Source organism: Zea mays, chromosome 3 (assembly GCF_902167145.1).
Source record: "Zea mays cultivar B73 chromosome 3, Zm-B73-REFERENCE-NAM-5.0, whole genome shotgun sequence".
Taxonomy (NCBI): Eukaryota; Viridiplantae; Streptophyta; class Magnoliopsida; order Poales; family Poaceae; genus Zea; species Zea mays.
The window spans coordinates 236,633,026-236,644,531 of NC_050098.1; the positions used below are offsets into that span (position 1 = coordinate 236,633,026).

An 11,506-nucleotide genomic window follows, 5' to 3' on the forward strand; every position below is an offset into this window, starting at 1 on the left:
AGATCGATGATCAAGGAGCATCACGAGCGAGTTACTCTAGATCACAGTAGATTTCTCATTTTGCTCACTCAACTTTTGTTACCTTTTTTGAGACCTGGGATGTTGGACATGCTTTGTCTGATCCTAACTAGGTCAATGCTATGCATGAGGAGCTTTAAAATTTTGAGAGAAACCAAGTTTGGGTTTTGGTGCACCTCCTTCGAACTACCATCCCATCGGTTCCAAATAGGTTTTCAAAAACAAACAAAGTGAGGATGGGATGGTAGTACAAAACAATATGAGGTTGGTTGCCCAAGGGTTTTGCCAGAAAGAGGGTATTGATTAGAAGGAAACATTTGCCCCTATTGCCCGTTTAGAAGCCATTAGGATCCTTCTTGCTTTTGCTGTTTCGAAGGGGTTTAAACTTTTTCAAATGGATTTCAAAAGTGCTTTCTTAAGTGGGTATATAGAGGAAGAGGTTTATGTTAGGCAACCCCCTGGTTTTGAGAGTTCCAAGTTTCCAAACCTTGTTTTAATCTCCAAAAAGCTTTGTATGGCTTGAAACAAGCCCCTAGAGCCTGGTATGAGCGTTTGAAATATTTCTTGCTTGCAAAGGGTTTTAAAATAGGCTCTGGTGATACTTTGCTAGTCCAGATTTACGTGGATGATATCTTCTGTGGTTCTTATCATGCTCTTGTTTTCAAGTTTTCAGATACTATGAGCAGGGAGTTTGAGATAAGCATGATGGGCGAGCTCAATTTCTTCCTTGGGCTACAAATCAAGCAGACTCAAAATGGGACCTTTATGCATCAAGGAAAATATACAAAGGATGTCCTAAATAAATTTGACATAGGCGAGGCCATGCCTCTTTCGACGCCCAAGTCCACAATGACAGCGTTGGATGCCGACGAGGACGACGAGCTCATGCACCAGGAGTATAGGAGTATGATTGGCTACCTCCTGTACTTGACGGCGATGAGGCCAGGCATACTTATTTTTGTTTAAGGGCAAAATATTTCCATAGCCTTTGTTATTTGACCGCCGAATATCCCTTTTATAGGCTGGTGTGCACACTCCAAATTCTGGATATATTCTCCTACACCATGTCAAGGGGATAGTGGTGGTCAACATGTTGTTTGGGCGTATGGTTGCTGGTGGTAAGTCACAGCACCGCACGCATTGTATCATTGCTGCTTGCAATGGCTTTTAATATTTTCTAGACAGATATTTAATCTTTTGCAAGACATCGTTTGGACAGCCAAAGCTTGATCACATTTTTCAATTCAACAAATTGTTAATTCTTGTCTTGTGTATCAGGAAATGGGGCTACTTGAGATTAAACATGGAGTTATATCGCCTGAGGTTACTCGCACCACCATTCTTCTGCCTTTATAGTTTTCTGCTTGTACCTTTTTTGTTATTGACATAATTGATTTGCTCTGTCCTTTTCCTATTACAATCCCAAAGTTTTTGTGTTCTCTTGTCATTTTAACGTAGTTATTCTGCCTTGCCACAGCCCCGCTTGATGATCCTATGGTCACTCTATGATTTAGGCTTGCTATGCAGTGTAGTATATGATGCCTTTTGTACTTGCACTTGGTTGCTGAAAAACTCAATGCTTTGTTGGACATCATTTTTTTTAAATTGCAAATTGGTTTGTTCACATTGTTCTATATATATGGAACCTTTAATATATGTTGCTCTCTGAACTGATTGGCTCAGCACCATATGGGATCTAATATATCTGCAGAATATGTAATGAGTTTGATGTCACTTTATTGCTATCCATTATGCCAACATTAGTAGAGTTAGATTTCTTTGTTGTTTTCTCCCTTTTTTGTTAGGAGTGGATTTGATGGTCTGGTGTTGACCGATTATTACGCGAAGGTTCTTTGCGCCCGCCGCAAGTAATAAGGACATCAAGACCACATACCAGAAGCTCGCCGATCGCTTATCCCCTCCTATCCAACCCCATCAGTCCTCGTATCACCAAGCAACCGTATATAGTATTTACCATATTTATTTGAAATTAATGTCATGCTTCGGGTTTATACCAACGGACAAATTTGTAGTCAATGATAATATGTGTTATTCATTTTCATGTAATCGTTGTGTACGTTTTCATGTAATTATTGTACACTCTTTTTTTATCGAATAGTTTGTCCCGTCGCAACGTACGAGCATCGTACTAGTGTGTATTAATTTTTGCATGAGTCTGTGAAAAATAGGATCATGACACCTTACCAACTCCAGCAGACTCCCTCTCCATATCCGTATTTAGCACGGCCAACAGTTTCTCTCTCCTCTCCGTATCCGTCCCCGTTTCCAGCAGACTCCGTATTTGCACTCCGCATGCAGTCTATGACAGCTGGGGCCCGCGAGCAGCCGCGAGCGCATGCAGTCAGCTGCGGAGAGGAGAGAGAAACCGTGGAAAAGGGGAGTGCAGAGGTACAGGGCGTGCGTTTTAGGGAGACGGATGCGGAGACTGCTGGACTGATGAATAGTGTGCTCCGCTGTGCAAAAAAGGGATACGGAGCCGCATGCGGAGTGCTGCTAGAGTTGGTCTACCATACTACTGGTGGATAGGGAGAGTACTGTCCCTGTCTTTTTCAGTGATTTTTTTTTTTTTTTTGAAAACGACCCGTTCCCTCCTCGTACCATGGCTCATATATACTCTGTGCCGTTGCTTGCTTGTATAAATAGATGCCTAAAGATGCACATACCTAGCACATTCATCTCCGAAGTCCGACTATTATTAGAACCACACACATATATATATTTGAGAAAAGACATCAAATGAACATCCTTGAATCTTCCTCTCATAGCAGTGGGTGCGGCCGAGTGGTGATCGACGAGATCGAACACCAACGCGCTCTCATGGTCGACCTGCATGACCTTATCCTACCAATACTTGATCCCTGCAGTAGGCAGGCGAAGCATGTTCAGCAGCTCTTCCAAGATATTTCCAGCTCCTCAAGCAAGGTCATCTCCTTCGTCCTCGAGCTTGCTGACGATAACAGTAAGAAACAGCAGGCCAGTAAAGTTGTCAAAGACAGAAGAAAAGCAGGTGGTAAGAATGTCGTGGAGAGCCACATGTTGTTGGAGGAAGCTAAAGAAATCGGGAAAAACAGAAGGTAAGAATACCTAGAATGCATGCTTTTTGCTTGTATATATATATATATATATATCATCTCTAGTGGCTTGAAATAGCCGTTCCTTCTCTTAGAAAGAATGCGCAACACACGGGTTCAGTTGTGACACAAGCGCCACACTTTGATGGATACCAATGGAGGAAGTATCGGCAGAAGTGCATTTCCAAAGCAAAGCATTCTAGGTATGTCCGTATATCTATACTATACTTAAAGCACCAGTTTCAACGGTCGTCGTGCGTCATGTTTTTATAAAACACCCCTTGAATTTGTTGAAAATCACCGCAGTTGCTTCTGCTCTCCGCATGGCGTGACCCGCCCACTCTGCAAGACCGCAACAGATCCCCGCCCGCCCCGCCGCCGCTTCGCTTGGATAAGGATGCATCCACTCCCAGTTCCCCTTCTCTTCATCTTTGGGTCGGCGATGGTTATCTCTATCTTCCTTATAGATCTGTCGCGGTTAGTAGCACCAGCCACCACGGCTCCAAGATGAGCAATGCGGTGGCCTCGCTGCTGGCGCTGGCAGTGGTTAGAGCAACCTGTCGAGGAAGACCTCCATCCTCTCTCCTCCTCGACTTCCCACCCCTTGCGCCGTGCGCGTACCACTCACCACCGGCCGTCAGTGGAAGAAGGTGTCCCGAAGGCCGCCTGCTCTTGCCGGTCTTGTGGAGCGAGCGTCTAACCCGAGCAGGCCAGTTCCCTTTCTCCTCATCTTTTGGTCGACGTTGGTCATCTCCATCTTCTTTATAGATCCGTTGTGGTTAGCAGCATGTGCTACCACGGCTCCAAGATGAGCAAGGCGCCCTCCTCCCAAACCAAGGCGGATCCCCGGGCCCCGGCGTTGGCACTTTCCTCCACAACGAACCTAGCCAACTTGCTCCCAACCGGTGTCCTGCTCGCCTTCAACCTTCTGGCTCTCAAGTCCCCATTCGACGGTTGCGTCTACTACGTCGTCACCAGCTGCACCGGCCTCAGGCTCCTCAACTACCTGCCAGACGCGTCGCCGCTGCCCGAGGGAGTCACCAGGCGTTCCCCACCACAAGGCACAGGCACACGACATCGGATACCCATCGTCGCCAACACCGTCGCAAAGTATAAGAAGAGCAACAGGGAGATCGATACTAACTGGTTGGATTTGGTACAATCCAGTTGGCCACGTCGTGTCCAGTCGACCTCGACTTCCCAAGTTATCCGAGAACATAAAAAACACTATAAAGGAAAAAAGAAAACAAATGATGATAGTTGCATCAGTTCACCCACATCCTTGACCACCACAGTCATTAGTGGGATTGATGTAGCGCTCGTGAATGGGAGCCTGAGTGACAACAGTGGCCAAAAGAAAGAGCGAAGGCTGCATAGGGAATCAGGCTATGTAGGCGCAGAGAGCAGTGGAGAGAGCAACGACCATGTCCTAGGCATGATGAACATTCAAGTTGTTGTCTCTGTAGATTCTTTTAGCTAACTATTTTAGTTGTTGAGTCCTTGATCCTGTATTTAAGATGGCATGCCTACTTAGAGCGTTTGTTGGAATGTTCTGAGCTCCTATCAGCATCACTTGTAAAGTACTTACAAGTACCGAATAGAACTGTCATACAAGAGAATAGATAGTAGATGTTTCTATTTTCTTTTTTTTTCATGCTTTGACGTTGTTACACTATGCTCGTGTTACATTTATCTTTCTCTCCTTTTTTCTTTCCTTTTGGTACCATGTATTTATGATAGACTTGAGAGTTCCTTGAGATGATCCGATTGCACGAGCAAACCAAACACTCAAATCATCTAACTTTTTTCCAATTCCTTGTGTATCCTGATAACTGAAGATGGTCGTTTGGTTTTCACTTTGTCAGTTATTTGTTAAAGTGAATTGGTTCTCACGCAACATGCCAAGTCCAAGATGAACTCTGCCCTGTAAGGAACTCTAAGAAAAACCACATGCAAGTTTATCTGATTAACAACATCCAACTCATCTGATGCACATCAACAGATGACTCCACGTATTCATTCGCAACTTTAATTTGTTAGAAAAGCTACACAAAAAACACATCAACGAAGAAGAAAACGCTACTTTTAGGCTACTACTAGATTGACAATGACGAACTATCTGCACAGGCCAAAAAAGTACATCTCGCACCAAATTAAAACGTGTTTTATTTATTTATTTTATATTTTTCCTTCTCTTCTCTACCCCTATAAAACATTTGTTTCTACGATTCCACGGTTGCCATTTATCGTCAAGCGACGTGGATGGATTTCGAGCAAAACTCATATCTTTTCGGTCTTTTGGCTAAAGTGCAATATTTGTTCTTATCAGTATATGATACATGAGACATATGTCCACTTTTTCTTTTAAATTTATTTTTTTGTATGGGGTCCATCACACTAGCTTGTCACTATGACCTCTCTTGTCGTACAACCATTGTATTATACGATCAAATATGATTGTGTGCCGTTGCAACGCGCGGGTAATGTACTAGTATGTAATAAAACATGTGTGTGGATGTATATTTCACATGTATAATACTTTCTGTGCACTGAATTCGATCGGATTCTCATTATCAATAACCCTGTGTGTGTGGGACTGTGGGGGTGGATGGTTAGCCTTTCTGTAGCGCTCAAAGTAGCAGCCATGCATATTAATTCTCATCTGCTCATGCTTACCCAGGAACTACTATAGATGTGCCAACAGTAAAGACCAAGGGTGTCCTGCAACCAAGACAGTCCAGCAGAAGGAAACAGACGGGAGCGGCGCAGTGAAGTTGTTCGACGTTGACTACTACGGCCAGCACACTTGCAACAAGGACGGCGTCATCCATCCGTACGTTGTTGACACAGCACATGACAGCGTGCCGACCGTCGACCACAACCAAAGCTGCAGCACCCCAACGTCGTCTGCTCACAACAACGGTGTTCATGGAATTCTTCAGGATGACGAAAGCTTCGAGAACCTGTTCATGGTGCCAAGCATACCAGAACATCTGACGGATGAAAGCTTCGAAAACCTAGTCATGGTGTCAAGCATACCAGAGTATTATCTGGCAGACTTCACAGATGTTGAAATGGCCGAAGGGGCACTTGAGGTTGCCTCTATGATGATCTCTGAAGATATATGGGCGTGAGGGGAGACTCAAGGCTCGCTCGCATGCAGACAGCCATTACATCACTGAGGTGTGACAAGAAAGTGACACACGTACGTTAGCCCATGTAGAGTGTGACAGGCAAAGAAAAATGCTATCCCACATGCTAGAATGTTGAATGCACTTTCCTTTGAGTTTGTAATAGTAATGCCTGCAAAGTCTTCGTGCAGGCAAAAGTGTCCTTATATATAGCTTCTTAACGTTTGATATGGAGAGCATTTAGAAACATGGGAAATAGGCAATGTCTCTAAAGAAATATTCTTTATACTTTATAGCACACCCTAAAAAATTGTCTCCATATCTTCTTCATCTCCAGTAGCTTCATCTAAATTCGGTCATCTATATCTACCACAACAGCACTACAGACGATTTTCGATTGGAGTTATTTTCGGCAGTCAGAAGCTGCCGAAAATAAACGCTTATTTTCGGCAGCTGGTCTATTTTTGGCGGCTTTTTGCGGCAAAACAAATTAGCCGAAAATAAAATATAATTTTCGGCGGCCACACCCAAACCGCCGAAAATAAAATATTTTCGGCGGTTCTCCCTCGGGCCACCAAAAATAGCGGCTGCCAAAAGTATACATGCTTATTTTCGGTGGCCAACACATGTCCGCCGAAAGTAAGTAATTTCAAAGCACAAAATATGAAAGAAATGTAAAATCAACAGCAATTTTCAACAATAATATAATCACAATATTATGATAGAAACAAAAATTTGAGAATTACACACATTCAACACAAAATATTACAATTCGCCACAATTCCTAACAAATACATCACAGTTCGTCAAAATACCTTACAACAGCACTGGATACAGTGATAACAGAATTCTTATTCCAATTTATTTTTCCTCAACATTGCATTGTGTGTCAATTATAAATTATGTACGTATTTGAATTAAATATTAAATTAATTATTTAAACTTTGAGATTAGTATAGTCTCGTAAATTAATTAGGATAACACAGTTTTATGTGCTATAGAGAATACAATCTAATACATGCTCGGCATGTTTTCTAACTAAACTTTGTATTCTACATTTTTTTCTATCGGAGGCACATGAAAAAAGGTCGTGAGTATGTTTCCATCCTAGAAAACAAAATAGGCTAAAGTTCTTCACTTCCAACAAACTGAGATGTTCAAATACAGACCACATTAAAGTTGCGACGACCTGCAACTAATTTGGCCTACCTAAAACATGCCCAATTGCCACAAGAATCAGCTCCAGTAAAAAAAATCACTATGATCTAGATGAATATATGAACATTTCCTTTTGGCCTAATTGTAGCCGGTTCATAACAAAACAGTACCTCCACATATGTACAGAAAGGAGATGATAATTATGTTTGCTTTAAATCCAATCCAAGGGGCTATACTAATAATCTGGGGCATGAATATCTTCCTTTACAGTACTATTCCTCTTGCTTCCTTTTCTACCATTCAAATAAAACCCTTATGCAACTCCCGCAGACTTGTCATCTATAGCACTGCTTCAGAAGGTCCTGCGGGACTTTGTCACCTGATAAATATATATGGCATACGAATGCAATTAGACAACTCAAGGCTGATAACCTAAGAAATTAAGGGCGTGTCAGCAGTGTTTAAAATAGCAGGCTAAAGCATTTATCCTCAGCCTTTTTCAGCAACTATAAAAGGATATATCCGGATATAACTGCAGCTAAATGATTTAGCGGTTTTCAGAAAAATGAAAATATCTGCCCTAAATGAGTGAGAAATGATCGTTCCACAACAAAACATGTCATGACTTAATGAGATAGAGTGCCTTCATTGCATCAACACTTACCAAAATACCAAACAAATTCAAACATCCGGGTACAATTTATAATGTTCAATACTTCAGTAGCACACAGATAAATACATAGATCAAATAATAGCGTCTAAATGTTACATGTTTCAGCGGGATAATAGCGGCTATTAGCGTTTCTGACCATTTAGCACTAAATAATGATTATCTTATCCCAACCTTCTATATCCGGATATATCGGCCGCTATAGACTGCTATTTTAAACATTGCAGGTCAACAATATCGACACAAGAACAAAAACAAATTGTATGCAATGCCTATAAGAACACATGTGCAATGTAAAAATGGATAAAAATAACATACCATCTAAGGCTTCTCCGGGCTCTAGAATTATTGCAATCTGCTTCTCGTCCTCATCATCATAGCCACGGGCAAGGAAGGATCCTACGGAGCGAAGACGGCAGAAGAATGATCTTTGCGGAAGATGACGGGGTAGCGGGCAGAATGTCCAGTAGCGGCTGGGTGTGGAACGACGCCACGAAGATGAGCATGAAGGTAGTAGCACGACAAGACGAAGGTGTTGAGCACCAGAAATGACCGCGCGGCCGCGCGTGCGTAGAGTCAGTTAGGGTTCCGAGTTTCTCACGAGATTTGTTACCTAAAACCGTGGTATTAGCTCGGAAAACAGCTTGTAGCGGATCCAGACATCCCCTTTATATAGATGAAGGGCTACGACCGATTAAATCCCCAACAATCGATCAAATCAAGTCTATTTCTCGTTTTACTTATGCATTAGGAGTAATTCTAGTTTAGCTCTAGGTTAGCCTTTCCCTACCCCAAAATTCTTCGCTTCTCTTTGGCTCTACGTCGATTAGAGGTGTCTAGGGTGGCCTGCCGGCCTTAGATGAAGCCTAGGATATCTCCTCCCCAACGGAATCCCTCCAGGGAGCGAGATTCAGGCGCTGCCGGCGAACTTCGCCGCCCCTGCGCACGCGCAGACCGTCTGGCCTCTAGGCGCGGACCGTCCGGCCCGTCAGGCAGGGAACTCGAGCCCTGTGTCAGGTCGCGGACCGTCCAGCCCCTGGCCGCGGACTGTCCATGCCTATGCAGAGAGTACCACCGCCGGTTCTCAACGCAGTGATTGGCGCCCGGATCGGCGCCAACACACTTTTTGGCGACTCCGCTGGGGACAGGTGTCTCGATCTACTAAAAATCAGGCCCTAAAATGGCCGGTTCTAAAGATCACACCGATATTTCCCCAGACAATATCCTGAAGCCGGCTGTTGAAAGTCTGACGGCCGATGAGCAACAACAATACGAGTACTACATGCGTCAAGCGAAGGAGAAATTCTTGTCACAATACACGGTGGATCGCCACAAGAAAGTTGTCAAACATGGAGAGACCGACGCCGCATCTCTTCTATCTTCGCTTCAAGTCCCCAACGTAAGTAAACCTGACGACATCCAATCTATTAAACAGTATGTAGATCATCAGCAGAATCAAATGAAACAACAGATTGGAGGGTTAGAAGAATCAATTAGAAAATTAACGCGTACGTTGGAGAAGTCTGTTGCTCCTAATTTTCCATCATAGGAAACTAGTAACATGATATCTATGTCTAATACATCGGCGACAAATGGGGATTTGCAGCCCCAGCCATTATATGGTATGTCGATGAACTCATATCCAAGGCAAGTACCACCATCGCCGTCCCTACTTGGCAGATCGGCACCCCTGGACACGGTCGGACCGTCCGAGCTTTTGCCTGGACAGTCCGGCCCTTACGCAGACCGTTCGGCTTTCCTTGCCGGATAGTCCAGGACTGCACCATGGCTACCGCGTGGCACCCCAATAATAGCGAACACGACCGGCCAGTTCGGATGTACCATCGTACAGACCAGATACGCATACGCAGAACCTACTGTCGCACACTACGCACCGAATTATTACACACCATAGCAGCAGTACGTTCCGCCCCCTACATATTTAAAACACAGCACACCATACAATCACAGACCGATCAACATTATCGATCAGTCACGACAAGAAGGTCGGCATAACAATGCCCAACCGAAAGAACCCCACAGCCTAGGGTCCGGTGGTTTGCCACCGGGTGCGATGGAGAAAATTAGGGAAGAGATGGCTGAACTATTTCGAGATAGGCTCAGAGTTAGTGTAGCTAGAGTGGGGCAATCATATCAGAAGCCATATGATCACCGGTTTGACATTGTCTCATATCCACAAGAGGCAAGGATACCAGAGTTCTCTATGTTTTCTTGTGAAAATGGGAGAAGCACACACGAACATATAGGCCAATTCCTAGCACACCTAGGCGAATTGGCCGATGGGGAAGCATTTCGTGTTCGTTTATTTTCTTTATCCCTTACCGGTACCGCTTTTGCATGGTATGCCGTCGTGCCTCCTAATTCCATTAATTCCTGGAATGATCTAGAGAGTAAATTACATGAGCATTTCTTTTCCGGGGAATATGAATTAGGGCTAGCTGATTTAGCTTCAGTCCGACAGGGACGCGAAGAATTGGTTAACGATTATATTCGGAGGATCCGGGACACTAGAAATCGATGCTTTCGGATCCATGTCGCGGACAAAGAGTTAGTAGGGCTGGCTTTTTAATGGGTTGCTATCCTACTTAAGAGACAAATTAGATGGGGCCCAGATTTTTTCAATAGCTCAGCTACATCAGTGGGCTTTAGCCTGTGAAAGCCGATTTAAAGAGACGTCAAAATCGGTCGCCCGTACTATACATCTAGTAGAGCGTGATAATTCAGATGATGAATCCGCAGATGTATATACCGCTGAGTTTGTTTGGCCAACAAAGGCCAAATCTTCTGCATGTTCTTCCTTACAGCCGGTTCAAAAAAATTGACAAGAAGAGATTAAATTTACCTTTAATGTTGCCAAATACGATAGGGTATTTGACGAACTACTAAAAAATGGCAACATTAAATTAACTCATACTATTCCTCCTATGGAAGAAATAAAGAGACGTGCTTATTGTAAGTGGCATAATTCTTTTTCCCATGCCACCAATAATTGTAATGTTTTTCGTCGACAGATACAATCAGCCATAAATGAGGGTGGGTTGGCTTTTCAGGAGATGCAAGTGGACACACAACCTTTTCCTGTCAATATCATAGAACCCACATGCAAAGAGGTCTTGGTTCGGCCTGAAGTGGCTGATAAAGGCAAAGGCGAAAACATCATCATTAGCGATCCTCACACGTCAAATATATCACAAGAAGAGATTGCTCGGAAGACTTCTGACAAGAAGACTAGCAAGTCCGGAGGCATCGGGGGCAGACTCAATTGAGGAGCCGAGCACGGCAACCTGACCTGAGCATCGCGGACGGTCTGACACCTAAATGTGGATGGTCTGGTGCTCAAACAGACAATCCGGCTGACTCAGCCAGACAGTCCACCCATGGGCAGAGGCGTCAGCGTCCATACAAAGCAAGGAAAG

General features: G+C 43.8%; 1 protein-coding gene across 1 annotated transcript; it reads left to right on the plus strand.

Moving 5' to 3' along the window:
- Window positions 1–2,775: 2,775 nt before the first annotated feature.
- LOC103651698 (probable WRKY transcription factor 63) lies at window positions 2,776–6,268 on the plus strand. Its single transcript, XM_008677403.2, has 3 exons — window positions 2,776–3,113; window positions 3,206–3,313; window positions 5,791–6,268. Exons 1-3 carry the CDS (start codon window positions 2,776–2,778, stop codon window positions 6,242–6,244), a joined length of 900 nt encoding a protein of 299 aa, XP_008675625.1. The 3' UTR covers window positions 6,245–6,268.
- Window positions 6,269–11,506: the final 5,238 nt, after the last annotated feature.